Source organism: Falco punctatus (assembly GCF_963210335.1).
Source record: "Falco punctatus genome assembly, chromosome: 3".
In the NCBI taxonomy this organism is placed as follows: domain Eukaryota; kingdom Metazoa; phylum Chordata; class Aves; order Falconiformes; family Falconidae; genus Falco; species Falco punctatus.
The window spans coordinates 115,526,587-115,552,738 of record NC_137582.1 but is presented as its reverse complement, the minus strand read 5'-3'; the positions used below and the strand labels follow the sequence as shown (position 1 = coordinate 115,552,738).

At 64.5% G+C, this 26,152-nt stretch overlaps 4 protein-coding genes across 8 annotated transcripts; 1 reads left to right on the top strand and 3 right to left on the bottom strand.

Annotated features, from left to right (window-relative positions):
* Positions 1 to 1,483: 1,483 nt before the first annotated feature.
* Positions 1,484 to 7,002, bottom strand: PAFAH2 (platelet activating factor acetylhydrolase 2). Its single transcript, XM_080381000.1, has 11 exons — positions 6,943 to 7,002; positions 5,563 to 5,668; positions 5,264 to 5,414; positions 4,953 to 5,049; positions 4,727 to 4,795; positions 4,498 to 4,612; positions 3,016 to 3,129; positions 2,583 to 2,674; positions 2,313 to 2,483; positions 2,051 to 2,199; positions 1,484 to 1,823 (listed from the first exon to the last, which is right to left on the bottom strand). Exons 2-11 carry the CDS (start codon positions 5,650 to 5,652, stop codon positions 1,729 to 1,731), a joined length of 1,143 nt encoding a protein of 380 aa, XP_080237126.1. The 5' UTR covers positions 5,653 to 5,668; positions 6,943 to 7,002; the 3' UTR covers positions 1,484 to 1,728.
* A 2,369-nt stretch (positions 7,003 to 9,371) lies between these two features.
* Positions 9,372 to 17,759, top strand: EXTL1 (exostosin like glycosyltransferase 1). Of its 2 annotated transcripts, none has more exons than XM_080378768.1 (12): positions 9,372 to 9,826; positions 9,969 to 11,190; positions 14,225 to 14,318; positions 14,402 to 14,509; positions 14,961 to 15,080; positions 15,169 to 15,301; positions 15,380 to 15,498; positions 15,871 to 15,966; positions 16,677 to 16,763; positions 16,951 to 17,111; positions 17,185 to 17,356; positions 17,548 to 17,759. In XM_080378768.1, exons 2-12 carry the CDS (start codon positions 10,256 to 10,258, stop codon positions 17,623 to 17,625), a joined length of 2,103 nt encoding a protein of 700 aa, XP_080234894.1. In that variant the 5' UTR covers positions 9,372 to 9,826; positions 9,969 to 10,255; the 3' UTR covers positions 17,626 to 17,759. The 2 variants fall into 2 exon arrangements, with proteins under 2 accessions (XP_080234894.1, XP_080234893.1); XM_080378767.1 differs by having other exon boundaries at positions 9,374 to 9,826; positions 17,440 to 17,759.
* Positions 17,760 to 18,289: 530 nt separating this feature from the next.
* SLC30A2 (solute carrier family 30 member 2) lies at positions 18,290 to 20,605 on the bottom strand (the record flags this gene model as incomplete). The annotated part of the gene is made up of 8 exons (XM_080380685.1): positions 18,290 to 18,505; positions 18,588 to 18,722; positions 18,817 to 18,922; positions 19,092 to 19,248; positions 19,335 to 19,488; positions 19,798 to 19,944; positions 20,179 to 20,390; positions 20,556 to 20,605. The coding sequence occupies 8 exons, from the start codon at positions 20,603 to 20,605 to the stop codon at positions 18,360 to 18,362; spliced, it is 1,107 nt and encodes a 368-aa protein (XP_080236811.1). The 3' UTR covers positions 18,290 to 18,359.
* A 1,033-nt stretch (positions 20,606 to 21,638) lies between these two features.
* TRIM63 (tripartite motif containing 63) lies at positions 21,639 to 25,342 on the bottom strand (the record flags this gene model as incomplete). 4 transcript variants are annotated; one of them, XM_080380995.1, is made up of 9 exons in its annotated part: positions 25,118 to 25,324; positions 24,835 to 25,001; positions 23,430 to 23,598; positions 23,042 to 23,137; positions 22,639 to 22,872; positions 22,492 to 22,514; positions 22,181 to 22,305; positions 21,992 to 22,069; positions 21,639 to 21,887 (listed from the first exon to the last, which is right to left on the bottom strand). In XM_080380995.1, exons 1-9 carry the CDS (start codon positions 25,274 to 25,276, stop codon positions 21,874 to 21,876), a joined length of 1,065 nt encoding a protein of 354 aa, XP_080237121.1. In that variant the 5' UTR covers positions 25,277 to 25,324. The 4 variants fall into 4 exon arrangements, with proteins under 4 accessions (XP_080237121.1, XP_080237122.1, XP_080237123.1 ...); XM_080380996.1 differs by having other exon boundaries at positions 21,639 to 21,884; XM_080380997.1 differs by having other exon boundaries at positions 23,430 to 23,595.
* Between the last annotated feature and the right edge of the window lie 810 nt (positions 25,343 to 26,152).

Here is a 26,152-nt window from a genome sequence, read left to right as displayed (position 1 = left end):
AATGAGATTTGATTTCTGCACCAGTCACTGTCTCTCACTGTTAAGGCGGGACCTGACAGGCTCTGTTCATCCCCGCCCCCCCCCCCCCGCCCCCGCCTCACCCACACAATTCATCGACCTTGAACATTCCCCACCCATCTCAGCATCCCAGCAGAGCGGTCCTGAAGCTCCCTGGGTTGTCACACCCCGGCTTGCTCCCAGGGCTAGAAATGGTGGTTTCAGTGTAAAACAATTTAAAAAAAATATATCTGGAAGCCTCAAAAGCACCGGGGTTTTGTGGTCCTGTTCACATCAGTCCTTTGTGTCACCGGAGAGTGGAGGAGATGTTGAAAGATGTCCTCCCTGCTGCTGCACAGCGCTGCGCCATCCCTCGAGGCCATCCTGGAGCATCCTCAGCCCTAGGACTCGCCTGCGACTAAGATGGGCCAGGGGCTCAAGGCGAGGACGTGGCCGTCACTGACGGTGACACAAGCAACTCGGGAAGAGTGAGATGCTGCTTTTCCATTCCCCTTTCTTCCCCTGGGGTGAGGGCTTTGCTGGCACCCACGTCACCCACCGTCACTGGGTGAGGAATAGCACGTGCCACCCAAACCCCACTCTCCTCCAGCCATGGCGCCCCAGGAAATCCTGGCTCCGTGCACCCCTGAGCCTTGTCGTCTGCAGCAGCTTCTCTCTGCAATGGCAGAAGGTGAAGCAAAGCCGCTGCCGTCCCACCACGTGTCCCCCAGCAGGAACCCCACGCCGCCGCCAGCGGGGACAATGCAAAAGCAGATGGTGTGCCAGGAGCCTGGATGTTCCCAGCAGCTGCCAAGGCGGCGTGTCCAGGATTGCCTGCCGCTTCTCCCACCACAGTGCCAGCCAGGACCCTGGGGAGGGTCTCCAGTGGGCCAAATCCATGCAGCTCCACCAGCTTCAGCCCTTCCTCAGGATCGCCGAGGATCAGACCTCCTCTCTTAAAAAGCACCCCTTGCTCTACTGTCTCTGGTGTTACCCAAGGGCTGTAGGTGCCTCCGAAGAGCCTTATTCCCATGGCCAGCATGTGCCTGTTTGCAGCGGCATTGCTCTCCATGCTGCAAAACCAGGCTGGGCTGTTTTCCTTCCATCCCCCGGGCTGATCTCAGTCCCTGTTTCACACCCCTGCACTGCTGGGATGCTCACAGATGCTTCCAGCCGGCCTCTCCTTTAAAATGGCCCTCTTTCTTTTTCTCCTCCAGATTTTAGGTGTGCAGCCAACAATCTGGCCAGCTTCCCAGGACAATGCCAAGATTTTCATTACCCTTGTGCTTGGAGCCCTGATGCTGAATCCCTTTGCGCTGGTTCTTCTGGCCACGGTTGAACTACCCCCAGGCCCTGCAGAACGACCCCACTGCCTGCTCCTGCCAGATGTGCCACAGCTGCAACAGATCCAGCGATGGCTCGATGCCCACCAGCCCGCTGGGTGCAAGGGGGGTGTCAACTCGGGCCCAAGTGACAGCCAACTCAGTCTTTGTCCACGGGGATTTTATTCCCTTAGCCCCACAGCCCTCACTGCGGGCAGTGCCTGTGCAGGGAGGGCTCTCCCAGCACGCTCGCTGAGCACCCCGGCCACCAGATGTCCTGGGAGCACGGACCTCAGGTCCTGCTCTCCCCATGGATCCTTCTGCCCTTCCTGGCTCCCAGCTGGCTCATTTTGGACAAGAAGCAGCCACTTTGCTGGTACCTGGCTCCTGCCAGCCACCTCAGAGCAGGCTACAGGTTGGAGTGGCAGAATGGTGCTTCTGGAACCACCGAGTCTCCGATGCCTTCGAGGAGGTTGTCCCATCGATCGAACTCCTCTTCCAGGTCTGCACGGGGCAGAGACGGTGACGGGGTTACGACAGCAACTATCAGCCCGGCTCCAGGTGTAAAGGAGGAGGAGCAGCCACCGGATCCCTTTGCTTTGTGCAATGGGATGGGAAGCACCAAACCCAAGCCCACGGAGGCAGCGGCCCCCCTGCAGCCCCCTGCAAGTGGGGGAGCTCTGGTGCCCTCCCAAGCCCCCAGCCAACGTGCCCTCCACCCTGCGCCGTACTGAGGTGCCTTTGCAGGAAGGCCAGAGCCGCCCGGCTGGTGATGTCCAGACCCTTGTAGGGGTCAAGGGTCCCTCTTGCGCCAAAGATGCGGGTGTTGAGCTTCCCAGTGAGAAAGGTGAAGTCGGTCTGGCTCTGGTGCACGGATCCCCTGGGACACAGAAGGGATCTGCTTCAGTGGGAGCTGGGGAGGGGTCCTCCTGCTGGGAGGTAGGTGTTCCCAGGAGGGTACCGGCAGGGGGGTACCCCCAGCCCCTGACTCACAGGATGGTTATAATCTTCGTCTGGCTGTTCCTGGAGCTCAGCCTCTTCATTTTGGCAATGCTTTCTGGTGTCTGGAACTTCTCGGTGTTGATGAAGAGCACAGGCTTGGGCACCTCCGGGTACAGCACGTTCTCCAGGGGGAACATCCAGGCATCGAGAGCCACTGCACACCTGCAGCAGGATGGATGCACGCCACGGCTTCCCTTCCCACCGGGATGAGCCACGGGTCCCTGGAGCTTCCTGGGGCTCCTCATCCCTGCTGCAGCTTACCTGAAACTGGGCTCTTTCACCAAGGCCAGCACTGCTGTCACCCCACCGAAGGAATGGCCCATGACGGCGACTTTGGTCAGATCAACGCTGTCCTGCAAAAAGGAGAAGGCTGAGGAGCCTGTGCTCAAACCCTGCAGAAGGGTCCTAATTAGGGAAGAAAAAGCCAAGGGAAGAAGATCAGCAAAGCCCCACTGCTCTGCCCTCTACAAGGGACACTCTGTCCCGTTTCCATGGCTGGTGGAAGGAAAAAGGAGAAGAGAGGCACCAAGAAGCCAAGACATGGAAGGCTGTGGCTCTGCACAGACCCTGCTTCTCCCAGGAGGAAAAGTCTCACACAACAAGGACTGATCCTGCCAGCAAAGGGTACCCCACCCCCCACCGTCGGCCGACTGATGCCCCTGGCTGGTCCTTCAGCACAGACAGACCCAGATACCTTCAGCACGGAGAGATCAAAGTCCTGGTGAAGGATGTTTGGGACAGATTTACCGCTGCTGATGTCCTTGAAAAGCCGGAGCGCTCGCACACATTCCTCTGCTCTCTGATGAACCTGGGAGTGAGAGTCGCCCCTTCCCCGGTTAAGCCAGCTCCTCCACCCCACAAGTTTGTGGCCAGATCCTCTCCCCGATGCCCACCCACACTTATCCCTCCAAAACGGCAGCGCTCAGACCCGATGGGGCTTTCCCTGAATTACAGCAAATGTAAAAGCAAGCGAGAGGCTGCACCGCAGCAGCTCCCGTGGGGATGCAATGAATTTATTGGAATGGTTTCTTTTTTTTGTTTGTTTTTAATTCAGTTAATCTGATAGCACAGACGGCTGGAGATGAGCAAAAGAACTCTGCTCTGGCGAGGAAGCAGTAGGGTGTGCAGGGGAGGGAGAGCCCGGGTTCCTTGCCAGCTGCCCCCCAGTCAAGCCTGCTGAAGCCATTCGCCAGTGCAAACACCCACGGGGGGCCTGGACCCCCCATCCCACCCCAGCTGCCAGGAGCAAACCTGGAGGTCACCCTGAAACCCAGCTCGGGGGCTCTACCCAGGAGCGGCTCAACAGCCCAAACGGTGGGTTCAGGGAGAGGAAGCCCTGACCTGGAGCCACGTCGGCGCTATGTCCCCTGCTCCCCAAAGGCCATAAATGCTGTCGGCCACACACATTTAAAGGCCTTCCCTTGACAAAAAACTCCGACACAAACGTCTCTCCATTCCTCCCTGCTCCCTCTAACACAGAAGATGCCGTAACTGAGGCTGACCTGGCAACCATTTCCCTCTATTTATAAATTATTTCTCATTAACCCTCAGCATTCATCCTCACAGGTTCATCTTTACAGGAAAACTGTCTCCCTTGTTCATGCAACGTGTCATGAGACGGAGTATACACACAAAAAAAGAGGCTGGGACGTGATTTAAGACTGCCAAAAGCACCTCCAACCACCATGTTTCCTAGAGAGCTTGTCTACGACAAATCTTGACGCGACGTTGTTCTTTTAAACGAGGCAGAAACAAGCAGGGAGGAACCTGGCTCAGCAGGAAACCTTCCCGCTCCCCAGCAAGCAGCTGTCTGGGATAATCCCGCAGGGACAAAAATCAGAGTGTGAACAAACCCAGCAGCCGGCACGAAGCCCTGGGCTGGGCAGAGAGCCTGTTTCTCCCCGGGGTGCTGGTGACATTAAGCATCCAGGGATCCAGCAAAGCCCAGCTCGGCTCCTGCCAGGGTCAGCTGGAGCTGGGCAGAGGGACCCCACAGAGATAAACAGGTTGAACAGATTTTTCTCAGCTTGCAAGGAGAAGGCTGAGCGCCAGTATCGTGGCGGTACAAGTTTGGGAAGGGTTGGAGATGAACACCCCAAGGACAGGGGCTGGCTCAGCCTGCAGGAGGGATTTCACACCTCCTGGGTTGCCCACCCTTAACCTCCGACCCTGGTACCTGCTTGTTTCGGAAATAAAACTCCTTCTGCCCTTGGGGCACCCGTTGGTAGGGGATCCACTCCTCTCTCCCAGCTTCTGCCGTGCAGAAATATGTTGCGGAGGCAGAATGGTCCCTGCAGTGGCAGGAGGGCAGGCGGCCACGTCACGGGGGCACCGGCAGCCCCCTGGGACACCATGCCCTGCCAGCCCGGCCACGGCTGCCGAATGTGGGGGGACCGGGTGCCCACCTGTGCTCCAGTGCCGCCACCACGAAGCCCCAGGATGCCAGCTCTGAGCAGACCGAGGAGTACAGGGTCCTGCAAGGGAGCCGGGGGGCAGCAGCATCAGCACTGTGCTGCCAACACAAGGCAGGTGTGAGTGGGGCGGGGGGGGCCGGGACACCTGCATCCCCATCCTGGCTCTGGCCTGGAGCAGGGGCTCAGCATCTCCTGCCCTGCTCGGGGCTTATCCTACCGAAAAGCTCCCAGGCCGTGGGAGAAGATGATCAGCGGGTACCCACTGCTACAGGGCTTGAGAGGCCCGTTCCAGCTCACCGGCACTCTGCAGGAGCCTGCAGGGAAGAGGACCCCCCCCCAGGAGAAGCGGGGACACGGGCAGCGGGGTGCTGCTGCTGCAGCAGGACCCCGCTCAGCTCCATCCCTGCCTGTAGCTTCCACCAGCGAGCCGGGGATGGGCTGGGTGACCTCGAGCCCCACTAAGGGAGTGGGTCCCTAAGGATGGGGGAGCACCCAGGATGGGGGACGTGGTGCCCGCCACCCCCTTACCGATGGTGATGCTGAGCAGGGGTGCACACCAGCGCCGGCTGTGGTGGGCAAAGTCGGCCAGCCCGCCGCAGTACTCATAGCGCGGGATCCAGAGCGGCTGCTCAGCCCCGGCCCGGGGCAGGCAGGGGTAGAAGAGGCGGAGGAAGAGCCCCTGGGGGAGAGAGGGGAAGGGGGGACGCGATGGGGACAGCAAGGGGCAGCGGTGGCCATGTCCTCAGCAAGCTCAGTTCTTGCAAGACCCAGCTGGCTGCAGTGCATGGAAGCCTGTCCCTGTCCCCGTCCCCGTCCCTGTCCCATACCTGCCGTGTCTGGCCCACCATGACATCCGTGCAGCCCACGTGATGAGGCCCCTTCCCCAGGGGCAGCGCCAGCGACTGCATCCCCCCCATGCTGTCACGGCCCAGCCTAGGCAGATGCACAGGGTCAGCATCTGTCCCCCACCTGGGGGACCCCGACTCTGCTCTTCTCCTTCCCCCAGCATCCCCCCAGCACTGCACCAGCCAACACACCGAGGTTCCCAATGCCCCCTGCACAGAATTCCCACGGGCACAGTCCTGCAGGGATGCTCAGGGATGAAACCCTACAGTTTCTCTCCCAAGAGCTGCTGGACTGGGACAGAGGGGCTGACAGTGGGTTTGGGGGGCTGACAGTGGGACAGTGGGGCTGACAGGGGGACAGTGGGATGGTGGAGCTGACAGCGGGATGATGGAGCTGATGGTGGGACTGGGGGAATGATGGCAGGACAGTGAGACAGTGGGGCTAATGGTGGGACCAGGAGGCTAATGGTGGGACAGGGGGACTGGTGGTGGGGCAGTGGGGCTGATGGTGGGATGGCAGGGCTAATGGGGGGGGGCGGCGCTGACAGTGGGACAGCGGGGCTGACGGCTGGTCAGTGCACAGTGGGGCAGGTGGGGCTCAGCAGAACCTGCTCCATGGCCACCCTGCTGAGGGGCAGCCACCCCCATCCCCCCGCCCCCGGGGAGCTGAGGGCAGGGGAGGCAGCACGGGCAGGCGCTGCAGAGCTGGGGTGGCACCGGGATGTGTGGATGGGGGGTCAGTGCGGGGCTGGTGGGGGCGTCGGCCAGCCCCGGGCACCCACGGCAGCCACGGAGGACACGGCGGGGAGAGAGCCCAGTACCCCCCAGTGCAGAACTACAGCTCCCAGCAGCCCCGGGCCGGCGAACCACAACTCCCAGTATGGCCCTAGGCTGGGACTACACCTCCCAGTATGCGCTGGGCCTCCAGACTACACCTCCCAGTATCCCCAGCTGAACTACAGATCCCAGTGCTTCCCGGAGGCCGGCTCCCACACCCCTCCCGCAGCCCCTAGTCCCCGTGTCCCCCCCCAGCACCCCCAGTTACTATCGCAGCTCTCAGTGCTTCCCCCAGCTCCCAGTGACCCCCAGCTCCACCTCCAGCTCCCAGTACCCCCCAAATTCCCAGTGCCCTCACTGACCCTTGCAGCTCCCTCCCAGTGCTCCCCATGAGCTCCCAGTGCCCCGCAACCCCAGCTCCCCCTGCAGCTTCCAGTGCCCCTCCCAAGCTCCCAGGGCTCCTACAGCTCCCAGTTTCCCTCTGTGCACCCCAGCTCCCAGCACCCCCACCCCAGTATCCCCCATTCCCTCCCTTCCCAGCCATATCCGTCCCCCGTGTCGTTCCCCCCCCCTCCCCGCACTCACCAGTGCAACAGGGTCACAGCTCCCAGCACGCACCAGTGCGCCCTGCACTACAGCTCCCAGTACCCCCCATGCACGTGGACTACAGTTCCCAGTAGCTCCCAGTGCGAAACCACAGCTCCCAGTGCTCCCAGTGCAAAACCACAGCTCCCAGTGCCACCAAGCCAAGACGCAGCTCCCAGTCCCACCAGCACAAAACCACAGCTCCCAGCGCCCCCAGTGCGGGATGCAACCCCAGACTCCCCATCGCAGCCGCGGCCCCTCCGTGGGGGGCTGTGGGGGGCTGTGCCCATGGGCAGCACCTTGACCCTGGGGCTGCCCTGTCCCTGTCTGCACCCCAGCCGGGTTTCAGCTCCCCGGGGCTGGAGACTGTCCCCACGGGTCCCCCCCCCCCCCCAGAACCCAGGGGGTGCCTGGGGCTCCCGCTGCCCACCCCCACGTTCCCTGTCCTTTGGTTAATCCGCTTTCCGCAGCTAAGGCAGCCCAGGGCCGCAGTAATCCCCTCCGTGTCGGGGGGATTAACTCCCCCCGGGGCTGAGCTGGCCGGGCCTGGCAAATAAATATCCCAAGATTTGGTAAAAACCATCGCTACCAAGCTGGCACGCACACAGCCCCTCGCCGGGCTGCCCAGCACCATCCCCTGCCTGCATGGGGAAACTGAGGCACGGCCCCTAGGGCTGTCACTGTGTGTGTCCCCTGGGTCCCACTCGGCTGGCAGGGCAGGGGGAGGGGACCCCAGCCCACAGCCACCAGTACAGCCACCCTGGGGTGCTGGGCTGAGGCTCCTGGCACCCTGTTCCATACGGAGCAGAATCCTGCCCAGAGGCCAGGCCGCCTGCAGGCTGAGGCCAGCCGGGTTGTTACACCCATGGGTGGGATCCAGCACCCGTCCCGGCTTGCCCGGCCGGCGGGGCAGGGCGGAGGGCGGCTGGCGTGGCTGGGGATGCCAGCGCAGGGTGGGAGAGTCGAGCCCCGACCTGCCCTCGCTGCCCAATCCAGCCCACGCCTGGCTCCCCACACTGGGGCTCAGCACTCCCAGCACGCCCCCGTATCACCCCAGCAGAGGGTCCTGGCTGGTCATGGTGGGGGCTGCTCAAGACATCGAGACTTGATGGGGGGGGTGGGGATCCTGCTCTCATCTCCGATGGAGCCCTGCAGGACGGAGGTGTGGGGGTCCTGCAGGTGAACCACTGGGGTCCCAGTTGCGTGGGTGTCACTGGGGGCTTTGCTGCTGACAATGTTGCTTTCTTTAAAGCGATTGTCTCTGCCCACAGCTCCTGTTCCAGCCATCCCAGCAAGTGTTCTCAGAGCTGTGCACTGTGGATGGCTGATCTGGGGGGGTCAAGCCAGGCTGGGACCCCCACCTCTGCCTCACCGTCCACAGCTGGCTTTGTGCCATGGTCCGGGCTCCTGGGCACGGCCACGTTGGGAGCTGGCTTTGACTTGGGCAAGAGATGTTGGGCTGGGGGGGGGGAGCTTGTGCCTCCTACCCCTCCTACCCCTCCTACCCCCTGCTGGGACCCCGGGGTCGCAGGAGCCCGGGGGTGGCATTGGAACCTGGGTGTCGCTGGAGTGTGGGAGTGACATCGGAGCCTGGAGGTGCCATAGGAGCCCAGGGGTGCCACTAGTGGAGGTGGCCCCAGCCGCGTTTCAGTCCCTGCTCCCCGTCGCTACCCCATCGTGACCCCATTGCTGGCCCTTCGGGGGCTCCCCGGGGGACTCCGGGGCACAGAAGGGCTGGGGGCCTGAAGGCACTCGAGGGCTGAGCCCACCGGGGCACGCTGCTCCCTTCGGGGCTCGGCACCGGCCCCCCTCTGCAAGCGGGGACGCGAGGGGGGACACGGGACGTGGGACGTCCCTCGCGTGGGGTCCCACAGCGGGCGGGCGGCGCAGGGACCCTGCGGAGCCCCGGGCACCTCCGGGCACCCCCGCGGTGTGCGGGGATCCCCCGTCCCACGTGGGCGCCCTGCGGCCGGCGGGGTACAGCCAATGGGAAGGCTCCGCAGAAGGGGGCTCCTCGGGTCCCGCCCACTGGCCGGCGTGGGCCCCGCCCACGGGTGAGCGAAGGACCAATGGGAGCCAGGTGGGCGTGGCTAAGAGCGAATGTTGTGACGGTGGGAATAGGACACGGTGTAACAGATGGGGGGGGCACGGGGGGGGGGGCACCGAGGGGGGAGGCACGGAACGGGGGGGCACGGAACGGGGGGGGAACGGAACGGGGGGGAACGGAACGGAGGAGTCACGGAGGGGGAGCACGGAGCAGGGAGAACGGGGGGAGCACGGAGGTGGGGCACGGAGGGGGGCACGGAACGGGGTGGGCACGGAGCGGTGAAAACGAGGGGAGCACGGAGGGGGGGGGCACGGAGCGGGGGGGCACGGAGCGGAGGAGCACGAAGCGGGGGGGCACGGGGCGGGGGAGCACGAAGCGGGGGGGCACGGAGCGGGGGGGCACGGGGGGGTGATGGAGCACGGGGACCAGCCCGGCAGCGGGGCCGGGCACTGACCAGGGCAGAGGGAAGGGGACAAGGGGACAGCCAGCCCCGGCGGGGGCAGCCAGCCGGCCGGGAGTCAACCCGCCCCGGGGCGGGGGGGGACACCGGCAGCCTGACACGGGGCAGGCGGACAGGCAGGCACGGGGGGCACAGCCAGCCGGGGGACACGGGGACAGGCAGCCCGCGGCAGGGCCAGACGGACAAGGTGACACGGGACCCCCCCCGCAGGCACCCCCGGGGCAGGCGAGCCCCCCGGGCCCGGGTCTGCGCGGAGCCGGGCGAGGCGGCGCAGCTGGAGCGGGGGGAGCCCGGCCCGGCCCGGGGATGCGGCCGGCGGGGACTCGCGGCGTGGGACAGCGGGGCCCGACCCCCCCCGGCGCTGCGTGTCCCCGCAGGTAACGGGCGGAGGGAGCGGGTGGGCGCTCCGCGGGGAGGGTGTTATTTTGGGAGGGGGGGGTCCCCCGCTGGGGGGACCTTGCGGTGACACGGTTGGCGGTGGCAGCGGACGGCGACGGCGCGACCTCTCCCCTTCCCCAGGGATTTGAAGCTGGGCCAAGCGGCGATGGGAATGTCATTGTCGCAGCCCGGGGACCCGACGCAGTAAAGGCGGTCCCGAGCTCTGCCCCGCACCGCTCGGCGGGGCCGCGGGAGGACCGGGGGTCCATCGCCCTCCCGCAGGCTGCGGGGGCTGCAGGAGCACCTGGGGGCCGGGAGCCATCCCACCATCCCACCGCCTGCTCGGGGACCCACCGGGACATCAGCCTTTCCACTGGACTCTGGCGCCTGTCGGAGCCCGATGAGGAGCCGGGGCCGTGCATGACCCTATGCAGACCAGGAAGAAATACATTTTCCTGACTTTCCTTGCCTCTTGGCTCCTGCTTTTCTTCTTTGGAGGAGACCAGCTACGCCGTTTCCCTTTCTTTTCTGGGAGGAAAGTCAAAGCCCGGAGGAACTGGCCACACTGGACGGATCGGTCCCTTCTCACCAGCTTTGCGGACCCCAGGGAGCTCCAGGGCAATGAGGACCCCTCACTGCCATCGCCCCGGGAGCGGCGGGCGGCACGGCTGAGCGTCTACAAGAACAGCAGATGTCGGATGGAAACCTGCTTCGACTTCTCCAGGTGCGAGAAGCATGGCTTCAAAGTCTTCACCTACCCTCGGGAGAGGGACCAGCCCCTCTCAGAGAGTTACAGCAAAATCCTCGCCTCCCTTGAGCGCTCCCGCTACTACACCTCCAACCCCGAGGAAGCCTGCCTCTTCATCCTCAGCATCGACACGCTGGACCGCGACCATCTCTCGGGTCAGTATGTCCGGAATGTTGATGAGAAAATCCGCGGCTTCCCGCTCTGGAACGGTGGCCGTAACCATCTCATCTTCAACCTCTACTCGGGCACTTGGCCCAACTACACCGAGGACCTGGGCTTCGACATTGGCCAGGCCATCCTGGCCAAAGCCAGCTTCTACACTGACAGCTTCAGGCCTGGCTTCGACATCTCCATCCCTCTCTTCTCCAAGGACCACCCGCAGCGCGGCGGGGAGAGGGGGTGGTTGTACCAGCGCTCGATCCCCCCCAAAAAGAAATACTTGTTGGTGTTCAAGGGGAAGCGGTACCTGACCGGCATCGGCTCCGGCACCAGGAACGCGCTGCACCACATCCACAACGGGAAGGACATCATCTCGCTCACTACCTGCAAGCACGGCAAGGACTGGGAGAAGCACAAGGACACCCGTTGCGACAAGGATAACGTCGACTACGAAAAGTGAGTCGGAGATGAGGTGGGAAAGGGGGTCTATGGTGGGGGGGGACACCCCACAAATGTTCCTGCCCCTCTGCAGGGTGCAGCCGTGCCCATCTGTGGCAGCTGGAACTCCAGGCGTGGGGAGAGAGGGAAGTTTTGGGCTCTTCCCAAAGTAGGTTTTGGTTTCCATAGTGGGGAGCGAGGCGCTGATTGTTCAGGGCTTTCGTATTAAAGTTCAAGTAATCTGGCGAGAGCGGCTCGTATCTGCAATCACCGCGGCCGCCTCTAATACGATTTCCCTTTTCCCTAACACTGATGAATGATGCTTTTCTTCTCCCCCCTCCTGCCCTCCCCTAAGATAAATGTTTCTCTTGGAGATGAGCCCGAAACACCCCCCCCCTCACTGGCTCCACTAAAAATCCCACAAAACTGGTGGGTCCTTGGGCATCCCAGCACGGACAGCCCTGAGCTGATGTGGACATGGTGGGATGGGGGTGCCCCTGTCCTGTGTCCCCCCTTGCAAATGGGGATGGTGGCAACAGCATGTGATGCACCTTGGTGGAAAAATTGGGGGACCGAAGCTCTGTGAGGGTGGAGGCTCTGTGCTGTGGGGCACACACCGGCTCCTCACCTCCCCACCCTGTCACCTGGGACCTGTCACCAGCTGCCTGCTCCAGGGCAGGTCAGCACGGACCCCCGTCCTGCTGGCGATGGGCAGGTCCCAGTCCCATTGCCTGGGGACGTTCTGCAGCCACCCAGCCGGAGAGCAGATGGGGAGAGGCCACGCTGGGCATGATCCTCAAAGCATCTTAGGAGGTGCTGGGAGGTAAAAGCGGAGCCGGGGTGCTGTGGGCACCGGGATTAGCCAGGGCTTTGGGGTGGCTCCGGCACCACGTGGCCCTGTCTGGTGGCTGTCACCAGCCCAGCAGGGTCAGCCCCTGCAGCAGAGCCTTTTTGGGGACAGAGCATCGCAGGATGGTGCGAGATGCTGTGGGCTGATGGGACAGGGGGGCCCAGGTCTGCGCTGTGCCATGGCAATGGGTGGTGGGATGGGAAACCCCCCTCCTGCCAGGCCCAGGTAATCCCCTAATGCCGTTTGCAAGTACGGGGAGATTTACACCTCGCCTGGGACGGCCTTGGGCAGCAGAGAGATGGGGAGCACGTGGCACAGGGCAGCGTGCTCCTGCGTGACCCCCAGCTTCTGCCATCCTGCTTGTCCCCACGGGACACCCAGGCAAAAAGCCATCCATGTCTCCATCATGCTGGGTGAGCTCTGTCTGACCTCACGTCGGGGATTTATTTTCCCTGTGCCGGGAAAAGATGTCCCCAGACACAGGACATCTGAGACGATGGATGCAGGACAGTGGGGAGGTGACAACCACGGTTGGCAAAGTGAGACCCCAGCTGTCCCCTTCACCTGGGGCACTGGGGACGTCCCCGTTTGCTCAGCGCAGCAGAGGAAGGTTTTGCTGGGGGTTCCATCCTGCTCCTCACAACAAACCTGTTCTGTGCCCGGATAAAGGGCGGCTTGTAGCAGCGCCGTGGGCTGCCCCGGGTTGACAGCAACCCAGGCAGGTTGGGAAAGGTTCTCTGGAGCCGCTGGGTCCCCCGGCGGCACCGTGCCTGGCCAGATCCGTGGAGGGGCCGGACGGAGGGAGCACGGTGGGCGCCCGTCCCAGCTCCTAACAAAACAAGGAAGCCCTGACGGTGTGATTACTCGGAAACCGCAGCGCGTCAGGAGCAAAGTATTTCCATCGGGAGGTTTTGGCCCCGCAGCCCAGCCGGCGCCAGCTTCCCCATGACGGCTGCCTGCGAGGGGGAGCCTGCCCATGGCCGCTCTGCCCCCCGGGACGCATCCTGCTGCCCGCCCAGCCCTGGCACTGGGAATGGCCCTGTGGAGGTGCTGAGGGTCACAGCCGGGTTTGGGGTCCCCAAGGAGCCCCGAGGGTGAGCGCTGGCAGTGTCCGGCCCTGGGGATGTGGCTGCTCCTGCTGCAGTTTCTTGGGGTGGGGGGTCTGGGCCCTGTTGAACCGTGCTCGCCCCTCTGGCAGGTCGCTTGGCTAGGAGCTGGGGTGTTAACGAGGCAGGGTGTGCTAGTGGGGTTTTTGGCATCCATTGGAGACATTGGGGTGGTTCATCCAGAGGTGGGTTTTGATCGTAAAACTTTGTGCCTTGCCATTGTGGCCGGTTTCCCACATCCCGGGGTGCCAGGATGCTCCAGGGTGCTCCAGCACCCATGGAAGGGACACATCCTCAACCCCCAGGCTGACATCAGCCCCACGCCCCCACCACAGGGACACCCTTCCCCCTGGGGACCAGCACATTTCAGGCAATCCCTTTGGCCTCATGGCTCCCCCAGCTGGACCACGCACATCCCCCCCAGCCCATCCAGGACCCGGCTGCCCCATCCCTCCCTCCCTGCAGGCAGGAACAGACGGGGTCTGTCCCGACCTAAAGTCAATATTGGATTTTCTGGCGTGGTCACAGGGACCCAGCAGCTGCCTTGCCGCTCCCCACTGACCGCACAGAAGGGGCTTTCATAGCCCCACGGCGTGAGACTGGGGCGGGGGGGGACACGCTGCCTGCACCCCTGCCAGCAGCCAGCCCTCTGCCACTGCCGGAGCGCTGCCAGGGCAGGCAGGGCTGGTCCTGCCCGGCAAGCCTGGGCTTGGCAGAGGAGTCGCTGCAGTTTCGGGCTTGGGGGTTTGGGTGCTGGCTTTGCCTGGGGTTTCATTACGGGCAGGTGGAGGGAGCTGGGCAGTGCCTTTGAAGGGCACTGGGGGTCTCATCCTGACCCCCCCCTCTTTAAGCGATGCCCAGGTGCATGCCCCCATTACTCATGATGCATCACTCGTGAGCATCTCTGCTCCACCGGCCCCACCGAGCCAGGGCTGTTCAGAGCCCAAATCAGCCCCGATCAATCCTAATGCTGCCCTGGCTGGTCCCACACCCCCCAGGAGGGATGCTCAGCCTTGCCAGATGCCAGTGAGACCACTCGGGATGCTCACAGGTCAGGGGGGGCCATGCCTGACCCCCACCCCATCTCCCATCCCAGGTTCGACTACCAGGAGCTGCTGCACAACTCCACCTTCTGCATCGTGCCCCGGGGCAGGCGCTTGGGCTCCTTCCGCTTCCTGGAGGCACTGCAGGTACAGCGTGGGGGTGGGACACAAGGGACCCCTCTCCCGGGGGCTGGAGGATCTGTCCCAGCCCTTGTGGGGTCCTGCTACAGGCTGCCTGCATCCCCGTGCTGCTGAGTGATGGCTGGGAGCTGCCCTTCGCCGAGGCCATCGACTGGAGCAAAGCAGCCGTCGTGGGCAGCGAGAAGCTGCTGCTGCAGGTACAGTGGCCGGATCCTGCCCATGCTGGACACGAGGGACCCCCCGAGTGCCAATACTGGTGGTGGTGGAGCCCCCAGCCAAGCTTGGGGGTGAAACCACCACAGTTGAGCCCAGCAGCCCTCCCGCGGGTGGATGCAAGAGGGTCTCATCCAGCCTGCAGCTGGGGGTCCCATCCCAGCCACAGCCCTGGGTATCGTTCATCTCGGGGGGTGGGGGTGGGGGGGAGGGGGGAGTGCTGAGCATCTCCCCAGACCCAAAACCTTTGGAGGTCCTGGGCCAGATCCTGCTCCAGAGAGAGGAGGTGGCAGAGCCGTAGCAGGGTGGTGGCACAGCATCCTTGGCCAGGGGATGTCCTTTGGGATGGCATGGAGGTGGTGGAGGGGAGACAGCCCTGCTGGGGGGGGCGGGGCGGGCCAAGGTGAGAGACCATCTCCCCCTCCGCTGGCACAGATCCCCTCCACCGTCCGCTGCATCCACCCGGAGCGCGTGCTGGCTTTCCAGCAGCAGACGCAGTTCCTGTGGGATGCATACTTCTCCTCTGTCGACAAGATCGTGCACACCACGCTGGAGGTGAGCCCCCCCCCCCCTTCTCCCCCCCGCCCCCCCGCTCCTGAGGTCACAACCTGCATGCTGCGAGCATCACTCTGGCCTCTGGCAGATCATCAAGGACCGGCTGCTCCCGCACCGTTCCCGCTCCCGCTTCCTCTGGAACACGCTGCCGGGGGGGCTCCTGGCCCTGCCTGACTTCTCCACCCACCCCGGGGACTTTCCCTTCTACTACCTGCAGCAGGGTAGGACCCCCTGCCCCGGCTGGGCACCGCAGACTCGGTGCGTGCCACAACGCCTATTCTCTCCCCCTCTTCTGGCAGGTTCCAGCCCCTCTGGGAAGTTCACAGCTTTCATCCGGGCCATCTCGCCAGTGGGGTCCCTCTCCCAGCCCATCCTCAGGCTCATCCAAGCCGTCTCCGGCTCCCAGTACTGCGCCCAGGTGGGGGGTGCTGAGCCCTGCGCCGCTCGGTGCAGCTCCTGCGAGTGCGGTGGGAGGGCTGGGGCAGGGTCCCATGGGCTGGGAAGGGCGCGGGTGGGTTTAGGGGTGGGAGTGGGTGGCTGATGTTGTCACCCTTGGGTGGCAGAGCTGTGTCTCCAGCCCACTAGGGTGGAGGTGGGACCACCTGTGGCTTTATTCTGGTCCAAACAGCCAAGGGATGGTTGTGGGGTGGGGTGAGCTGGCTGGAGCAGGTCCCGCTGTGGGACCGGGGGGGCTCAGCCATGGCCGCCCTGCAAACACCGATGCACCAACGCACCCCGATGGGTCAGCCCGGCCAAACACCCCTGGACACGCCGGTGCTCCCCCCCGCAGATCCTGGTGCTGTGGAGCTGTGAGAAGCCACCACCGCCAAGTGGGAAATGGCCCCAGACCACCGTGCCTCTGACCATCATCCAGGGCAGCAGGAAGGTGAGAGGAGCCAGGATGCAAACAGGGAGGTGGGACACGGGGCAGGGAGCCGGGACACGGGACAGGGAGCTGGGACACGGGGCAGGGAGCTGGGACACGGGGCAGGGAGCCGGGACACAGGACAGGGAGCTGGGACACGGGGCAGGGAGCCGGGACACGGGACAGGGAGCTGGGACACGGGGCAGGGAGCTGGGACACGGGGCAGGGAGCTGGGACATGGGACAGGGAGCTGGGACACGGGGCAGGGAGCTGGGACATTGGACAGGGAGCTGGGACACAGGGCAGGGAGCTGGGACATGGGCTGGGAGCTGGGACATGGGCTGGGAGCTGGGACACGGGGCAGGGAGCTGGGACACGGAGCTGGGACACGGGACAGGGAGCTGGGACACAGAGTTGGGACACGGGGCAGGGAGCTGGGACACGGGGCAGGGAGCTGGGACACAGAGTTGGGACACGGGGCAGGGAGCTGGGACACGGGGCAGGGAGCTGGGACATGGGGCAGGGAGCTGGGACACGGAGCAGGGAGCTGGGACATGGGGCAGGGAGCTGGGACACGGGGCAGGGAGCTGGGACACGGAGCAGGGAGCTGGGACACGGGGCAGGGAGCTGGGACACGGAGTTGGGACACGGGGCAGGGAGCTGGGACACGGGGCAGGGAGCCGGGAAACCCACCCCATGGCACATCTCAACCTGGTTTTCCCCCCCTGTAGCTCAGCGACCGCTTCTTCCCCTACGCGGCCATTGGGACGGACGCCGTGCTGAGCCTGGACGAGCACACCAGCCTCTCGACCAGCGAGGTGAGGCCATGGGCGCCGCAGTCCCCACCCCCGTGGGTGCTCACCGGTCACCCCAGGGCTGGCAGGGAGCGGTGCCCGCTGTCCCCATGTCCCCACAAACACGCCTCCAGGGGAAGGCAGAGGTGGCAGTGGGCCCCCTCCCGTGGGTCCCTGCAGCCGGGTGACACTGTCCCCTGTCCCATGCCAGGTGGATTTTGCCTTTGGGGTGTGGCGCAGCTTCCCCGAGCGCATCGTGGGCTTCCCCACGCAGAGCCACTTCTGGGACCCCGAGCAGAGGCGCTGGGGCTACACGTCCGAGTGGACCAACGAGCTCTCCATCGTCCTCACCGCTGCCGCCTTCTACCACAGGTACCTGGTGGCAAAAGGGCCGGTGGGGTGGGGGACTTGGCTGCATCCTGGCCCCCCCACCCTCCCCCCCCAGGTATTATCACAGCCTCTTCACGGAGTATCTGCCGGTGGGGTTGAGGGAGCTGGTGGACGGGCTGGCCGCCTGCGAGGACATCCTGATGAACGTCCTCGTGGCTGCTGTCACCAAGCTGCCACCCATCAAGGTCACCCAGCGCAAGCAGCACAAGGAGAATGTGCCCCAGCAGGTAGGGTGCAAGGACGGGGATGTGGGTGGACCCCTGGCTGGGGAGTGGAGCCCCTCACCCCCCTGCGCTTTCCTCCTGCCAAGGTGAAGGGCACAGCGGGGGCGGCCGGCGGCCGGCGTTTCTCCCAGCAGCAGGATTGCCTCAACCAGTTGGTGGACTGGTTCGGCTACATGCCCCTGGTGTCCTCCCAGCTGCGCCTGGACCCTGTCCTCTTCAAGGACCAGGTCTCCATCCTGCGCAAGAAATACCCACGCTTGGAGAAACCCTGAGAGCTGCGGGGGATCGGGGTGGGGGTGCCCCGTTCCGGGTGCACGGAGCCCTCCCGGCGCAGGCGGTCGCTGCTGACGGGGTTTTACTCGTTGTTGGGTTTTACCAGTGCAATAAAGGTGGGTGGAGAGGCAGAGTCCGGCCGGTGGCTGTGGGATGTGGGGCAGCGGGATGTGCCGGGCAGGGAGCACCGGCAGCACACCGGGATTTTGGTGTGCTGGTGTTTCTGCCGTTTCTGTCATCGGCGGCTGCCCAGACACCCTGGGAATCCACCGTCCAGCACCCAGCCGTGCGCGCAGCCCCCGGCCTCAGCCCCACGGGGAGGGCGAGCGCTTTGGCTTCCCAAGGACAAACAGAGGAGCGATAAGAGGCAAGAGCAGGGCGAGTGTGTCCTCCCTCCCCCATGCTGGGATAGATCCCCCCTCAGCCCCCGGGCACCCCAGCACCCCACTGCCGTACAGTGCTCCCCGAAGAAGGGAAAAGGGTTTTTTCAGCTGCTTTCCCCCCCAGCTGAATAGAAATACAGAAAATTAGGGCTGCTAGCCTCCAACGGCTGCTCTGCTCCGGCTCCCACAGCCGTGGGTCCATCCTTGCTGCCTTTGCTTCTATCAGGCACCTGAGATAACACCCCGGCGCCGCCGGACCTAACAATCCTCCCTGCACACACCCTGTGCTCTGCTTTATTTTCCATTCATAAAAAGTCCACCCCAGGACACGAGGGGGCTGCCGGGGGGGCTCAGTCGCGGGGGGGCTGGCACTCCCGGCAGTCCCGCATCTCCTCGGAGTAGCTCTCCACCTGGATGGTGGTGGTGTGGAAGCGGAAGGTGCCCTGCAGCCGGGAGCTGGCCTCCTCCAGCACCTCCTGTGCACTGGCACCCGCATCTGCAAGGGGCGAGGGAGTGCATGTCGGGGTGCAGGTGGACCCCAAATCCCCCTCCCCTTCCACTGCGTCCCCGACACTCACTGATGGCGATGTGCACTGAGAGCAGTGGCTGCGCTGCTGTCAGCGCCCAGATGTGGAGGCTGTGCACGGCCTCCACACCCGCCACCGCCAGCAGCGTCTCCTGCACAGCGTTGAAGTCCATCCCTTTGGGGGTGCCTGGGGAGGGAGAGCTGTGGGTGCTGGAGGGACAGGGGCCGCAGCACCTATGGGTGGCACCATGGCACAGACCCACCCCCCAGCGGGTCCCTACCCTCCATGAGGACGAGGAGGACGTCACGGAGGATGGTCAGTGTCGTCCCCAGCACCAGTGCAGAGAAGAGGAAGGTGCAGATGGGATCCACATACTTGTACTCGGGCTGAAGGGGGTGGGAGAGGGTGAGGCCCCTCTGGCACCCCAAATTCCCGTCGGCACCAGCAGGGAGGGGACACGATCCCTTCCATCTCACCCCTGTGCCTGGCCAGGGCTGGCTGAAGCCACTGTCCCCATGTCCCCAGCATCCCCTTTGCCCTCACTAACACCCGGACCTTAAAGAAGATGATGTAGGATGCGATGAGGACACCGACACTCTGCAGCAGGTCCCCCACGATGTGGACAAAGGCGGCACGGACGCTGGGGTTGGGCTGCTCGCCAGCTGCCCCATGGCTGTGCCCGTGCCCCGTCTGGTGCAGAGCCACCCCCATCCTGCGAGCAGGGCAGTGGTGACAGCCCTGGGGCCACCAGGCATGGGGTGGGGGACACCAAGGAGGGCGAGAGCTGCCTGTACGTACACGATGTTGACGGCCACAGCGCAGGCAGAGGTGATGAGCATGACGCTGCCCTCGATGTCGTAGTCGGCCAAGAGCAAGCGCTGGGCCGCCAGGTAGACCAGGACGCCTGTCACCACCCAGATGGAGAGCACGGAGAGCAGGGCGCCCAAGATCTCTGTGGAGAGCCCCCCCAATCCCACATTGCTGCTTCGCTGCCGTGCCAAGCCTGACCACACTCCCAGTCCCTCCAGCAGCACTGGAGCACGGGGTGGGCACTCAGCACCCATCCCTGGGGTTGCTCCCTGCATGGGGACAGCGGTGCCTCTGCCCTCTCCTGCCCACGCACGTGGTGCTGGGGGTCCCCACGCCCCCCAGGGCTCCCTGAGTCAGCCAGTCCCCACGGGGAGGGCACCCTGGGGTGCTCTGGGTGCTCCCTGAGGTCTCCAGGAGCAGAACAGCCACCCTGGGGGTGCTGCCCCGTTACCTGCCCGGTGCCAGCCAAAGTTCATGGTTTTGGTGGGGGGGCGTGAGGACACCCAAAGCGCAGAGAGGCTGATCATGATGCTGGCGAAGTCCGTCAGGAGGTGGGCTGCGTCCGTCAGGATGGCCAGGCTGTGTGCCAGGTACCCGCCTGCGGAGCGGGGACAGCGGGGACGTCGGGGGGGCACGGGGGGCCCCAAACCAGGTCACCCCGTGCCACAGTGTGGGCTCCACTGGGTGCTTTGACCCACCAAAAAGCAACAGGGAGCCCTGCCCCCACCCTGTCTGCGCCCGTGGCGGGGAATCAGGGCAAGAGGGGCTGCAGGCACCCCCTGGGGGTACCCCATAGGGACCCCCCCAGCCGGACCCTGCACCCCCCACTCACCCACAGCTTCCCCCACCATGAAGACGAGGCAGATGCCGGCGGCCAGGTAGAGCTTCCTGCGTGCCCGCTGCTGCTGGCCGGGGTGGCCGGTGACCCCCTGTGCGTGGCAGTGCCGGCCGTGCCGTGCCCCCAGCTCCAGGGCAGCCCCCTGCCCCTGCCCCTGCCCCTGCCCCGGGCTGTGCCCGCTCCTCTGCGCAGCCCCCAGGCAGGACCTGCTGGCGAGAGGGGGGCTGGAGCGGGGGGCTCGGGGGGGGTTCGGAGGGTGGGTTGGATCCCAGTGCTCCCCCCCAGCCCCAGCCCCAGCCACACACCCCACCTGGGAGCCCCACGGGGAAGAGGGGGCGCCGCACCCCCAGCCCCCCTGGGCACCCCCCTACCCGCCTGCGCCCTCGCTCAGCAGGTGCCGTTTCTCCTCGCCGGCTGCCATCGTCCCGCGGGGCGGGGGGCCAGGCTGGGTGACCCCGGCGTGTGGCCCCCGGTGGCGTGTGGCCGCGCTGGTGGCGGCCGGTGGCCTTGGCCCGTGTGAAGTGGCGGGGACTCGTGTGCAAAGCCCGGCCGAGGGAGGGAGGGGGCCAGGCCGGCTGCAAAGCGCCTGCGGCCGCCTGCCCCACACGGCCCCTGGGGGGCTGCTGGGGGGGGGGAGTGCTCTGTGACCCCCGTGGGCACCCCCCAGGACCCACACACCGGGGCACGGATGCAGCCCCCGAGGCTGGGGGAGGATGGAACATCGCTCCATCTCCCCTAAGGGCACCCAGTACCCCCCTCCCCGCTGAGCACCGCCCCCCCCCCCCCCCCCAGTTTAGATCCAGCTGCAGAGCAGCCATGTGACAGATAAGCCTGGGACCAGCCCCCTCCCCAGCAGTGACTCCTGCCCACCACCCCAGATGAGGAGCACTAATTGCCCTGGAGCTAATTGCAATTGTGGCATAGCCCAGAGCACCGCTGCAGGCGCTGCCTCAGTTTCCCTTCAACCAGGTGCTGAGCATGGGCTTGTGCTTTTGCAGGAGAAAATTTTTTGGGGGGTATTTTTGCATTCTCAGTATAGTTTTGCAGTTGCGTGAGCTCAGCCAGCAGCAAACCAGTCGCTCAATGCCGATGTTGTCCCCACTTCAGGGACTGGCACAGCCTGGAGCATCCTCACCCCTGTCCCCACCACGTCCCCAGGCCTGGGCAAACACTGGTCCTGGGCACCCCATCACCAGGAGATAAATCCTGCCACATGCCAACCCATCACATCCCTGGGCTGGCGGCCAGGCACGGGGTGCCAGCGCTGACAGAGGTGCTAATGAGGCCGAAAATTAATTGTTGGACTGGGATAAGTCCCTCTGCCACTCCAGGTGCTGGCAGGGACACTGGTGATGACAGTGGCCCGGCAAACCCACCTGCATCCCCAGTGCCCATGGTGGGGTTGACAGACCGAGAGCAAGAGGCGAGGAAAAAAAAAACACCCAACACACCAGTTTTCTTTACAAAATACACAAAATTCAAATCCGTGACAATTATATACAAAACAAGGAAGATACAAAACGTGCGGAATTGTTCTGTTTGCACCCATATAGAAAAGTGTCCCGTGCTGGAGCAGGTGCCGGCTCGCGAGGCTGCCAGCCCCTGCGGTGTGTCCCCCACCGGCCCGAGTCCCATCGCTGGGCATCCTGCGCCCGCGGTGTCCCTCCTGTGCCGGCGGTGTCACCGCGGCTACTGGGGAGCTGCTGGGGGGAGAGAATGGGGGGTCAAGGGGGGTCCAAGCCCCTGGAGCTCCCCCGTGGGTGCTCCAGGGTCCTGGGGAGGTGAGCTCAGCTGTGCTGCCCCTTACCCATCACCACCCTCTCGGGCACTGCGTCCTCCTCTATGTCTTCTTCCTCCCCATCAAAGTACTCCTCATCTTCCTCGGCTGCAAACAGGCAGCCAAACGTCACCCCAGGGCCACCAGGAAAGGCGAGGGGTGCCACTGGGTCAGTGGGAGTTGGTAAAGGGGCATCGGGGGGGTCAGGGGCTGAATTACCGGGGCTGAAGTCCAAGGTGCGGACCGCCTCGGCGAGGTGGTCCAGGCTCACTGAGAAGGCGTCCATGCTCTCGTAGCCGTGCTCGATCTTCTCCAGCCTGCCGCCCTTGGATGCCTCCACGATCCTGGGCAGGGAGAGCATGGTTGTGTCCCCCCTTCCCCTCACTGAGCTGGGGGACAGCGGGGTGCCAGGGTGGGGGGCCGCACACCCCACACTCGCTGCCTGGGCACCACTGGCAAAGCCTTGCGGCCAAATCCTGCCCAGCTGCAGGGCTGAGGGTCACTGCATTGTCCCCAGTTTGGACACTTACGTTTTAATGAGCTGCTTGGCATTCTGCAAGAGGGGAGCAAGAGAAAAGTGGTGAGTGAAGCCACGTGGCAGCCATCCAGATGTCCCCAAGCCTGTGGGGACCCCATGCGGGCACCAGTAGGGATGGGGGGAGGTTTGGGGGTCTCACCATGAGGAAGGTGGCCCCCCCGGTCTCCTCCATGGCCTGGATGGCTGTTTCCACCAGCCGGCTTGACTTCTCCAGCTGCTCCTTGTACTGGTGGATGAGGCCCTGGACGAAGCCCACCTTGTCGCCCTGCTCACGGGTGATGCGCTGGAGCAGCTCTGACTTCTTCTCCTCCAGCAGCGCTGCCAAGGCATCGAAGCGAGCGCACAGCTCCCGCTTGGCCGCCTCGCTGTTCTTCTGCAGGGACAAGGGACAACGGATGCCACCTGTGTGTCCCTCAGCACCAGCAGCATCCCGGGGGCTTCCCTGCTCCGTGGGCTCCAGCTCCCCTCCCAGCTGTCCCAGATAACCCCCAGCTGAGGTTTCAGCCCGGGTTTCCGAGGGTTCCTTCTCCCCCTTTACTCACCTCGGTGCTCTGGCACGAGTCCTCCAGCTGGGAGATGATCGTCTGGATCCGGTCGTTCCCCGCCACCAGCATGGAGATGCAGTTGTTCAGCTCAGTCTGGGCAGGGGCAGAGGGACAGAAACAGCTTGAACCCCAGCGGGGAGGGGGGACATCTCCCACCCTGATGTGGGGACGGGCTGGGCAATGCCCAGCCCCAGCTCTGCTCCCCCCGTGTCCCCCACAAGTTGCAGCTGCTCTAAATATAGGCTGTCTCCTGGGCGAAGTCACCCGGGGGCTATTAATACCCCATGAGCGGGTCCCAGTGCTATTTGCGGCCACTCCAGCTCAGCACATCACCCTGGGACCTGCCATGTCCCCTGTGCCCCCCCTCAGCCCCCCCGCACAGCACCTTCTGGCCCTGGAAGATGGTTTGCAGGGGGGCAACCTCGCAGTCCTTGTGGGCACCAAAGACTTTGCACATGGAGCATGTGGGGACCTCGCAGGTGACGCAGTAAATGTTGATCCGCTCGTCCTCGTGCTCCTTGCACATGGGGTGCTCCCCCTTCTTCAGCGGCCTGCTGGAGAGAGCGCCACAGCCACGGTGATGTCCACGTCATGGTGACAACCCTACCGGGGTGACGTCCCCATTGCGGTGACATCCCTGCCGCAATGATGTCCCCATTGCAGCAGCATCCCCGCCAATGCTGTGCAGGCACCACAGAATCAGGTCCCCAGGGAAGAGGACAGATCCTGGCGTAATCCCACGCTTCTCCTTCAGGAACCACTGGCCTCCATGCCTCTGTAAGCCCCAGGCCCAGTAAATCCCAGTTTAAACCAGTGTGGCACTGAGCACGGCAGCAGGGAGCACCAGTGGGTGGGGGGCCTGGGGCCACGCTCCAGGGACGCTACACAACTCCCTAATTTTAGCTTTGGGCTGCTGGGATTTGTTGTTGTCACCCAACGCGTGACCAGGGCTTGGGCACCCAGAAACCCCAGGGGGGTCCCAGCCAGGGGCTGCAGCCCAGTCATCCCCTCTGCAGCCAGGGGGGGTGTGGGGACAAGCCAAGCCGCTGGAGCAAAGACAGGGCTGGGCCCCCCAAGCCCCCCCGGCCGCCGCAGCCACCTGCCACGTGCCATCGTCCCCGTCCCCATGGCTTTCAAACAATATTTACAGTGGGGCAGGGAATTTGGCCAGGAGAACCTGTGACACCCCACCCCCCCCCCGCTGCCCCCCAGCTGCGTGCTTTGACCAAGTGCCCCCCTCCCCCCCCTCCAAACTGTCCCTCTGCCCCTTATCAGCCAACAGCACCCGCTGTCACCAGCAGAGTCTGGATTTGTCCCCCACACCTCAGATGTCCCACGAACGCTCCAGCTGCAGAGTGCAGGGCGGGGGGGTGGGACTGCCCTGGGACCCACCGCCCCCCTGAGCCACCCAGAGACCCAAACTGGTCAGGACTGGAAGGGGATTTGGGTCAGGGGAGGACGATTTGGGTCTGGAGAAGAAGTTTGGGGTTCAAGGAGGGAGATTTGGGTCTGGGGAAGAAGTTTGGGGTTCGAGGAGGAAGATTTGTGTCAGGGGAAGAAATCTGGGTTTAAAGGAGGAAGATTCGGATCTGGGGAGGAAGATTTGGATGGGGGACCACTGAGCCAGCAGAAAAGCCCCCCCGATTTCTCGCCCAGCTGTAATCTCCTGTGGTCTCGACAATGGTGCTGTGGCTCGGGGGGTGGGCATCCCCACGTCCCTACATCTCTGTGTCCCCATGTCCCCCCCTGGGACAAGGCACAAGACATCAGCCACAGCCCCCCAAGCCCACCTGGAGCACTCTTGCTTGTAGATGTCGATGATGTTCTCCACCAGCAGGTTCCTCTGCAGCCCGTAGACCCCATGACGGTCCAGCAGCACTTCGTGGCGACACGACGGGCAGCGGAATCGGCCCCCCGAAATCACGCTGCCCCGGCTCTGCCAGTACGGGTTGGCCGCCTGGGAGGGGAAGATGCACATCGGAGGGTCAATGAGCATCCCCACAGCACCACGAGCATCCCGGTGACCTCCAGCCCAGGCAGGGCGGGGGAATGGGCGCAGGGACCCCCTCTCACCTGGAAGATGTCATTGGCACACTTGCGGCAGAGGTTGTGCTGGCAGGGCAGGATCACCACCGGCTTGCTGAACATCTCCAGGCAGATGGGGCAGATGAGCTGCTTCTCCAGGCTCTCCATGGGATTGCCATCCCGCAGGATGCCGGCTTGGAAATCCATTGGCACGACGGTACACTCCTCTCACCCACTCTTGGCTGCCGGCAGCACCCCTCGTCCCGTTATTTATAAGTCGCTCCCCGGTCACGCGGAGCCAAATCCCAACGCGGGGTCGGGTGTCCTGGGAAGCAGCAGCACCTGTCACACGGGACTGAGCCATCGGGATGCCACCAGCTGCAGTAAACAAGCTGGGGACAGGCTGTCCGGGAGGCCCTACCCACCCGTGCCGAAACAAGAGCTGGGGGGCAAACAGGGCCAGGCTTTGCCCTGGGGCCAAATTCCCACACCCCCCCGGGGGCGGTGGGGCCAGATCCTGGGGCTGGAACCCCCCCAGCATCGGGGTCGGGGTGAGAAGGGGCAATAAACAGCCCCGCAGACATTAAGGCATCATGGTGATGCCAGGAATGGGGCAGAGCTGGGCTGGTGGCAGCGGGGGGTGGCTTGTACAGAGCATCTCCCTCTGCCACCCCCCCACCCCCCAAAATGTGACCACTTCTGGGGTCAACACACACCTTGCCAGTGGGTCCCCAGTGGGCTTGGAGGGGAGATGCAGCCCCGAAGCGACACAGCCCCCATGCCCCGCACATGCACTGGGGTGCCCCCTCCCCAGGCAGGGATGGGGGGGCTCTCCTGTACCCCCAGAGGCAGGGGCAGCCATGGGGAGGGCTGCGAGGGCTGCTCCCCAGGAGGGCATGCACGGCCATGACCCAGTTGTGCAACCCACTTGGTTGCAAAACCTGACCCAGAAATGGCTGGGGAGGGGGAAGCGGCTGAGCACAGCCCCTCGGGACCTGCACCCACCGGGGAAAACAGCCCCGGCGCACGGTGCCGGCCAGTGCGGTGATAAACAGGGTGCTGTGCCAAATGCCAGCACCCGTC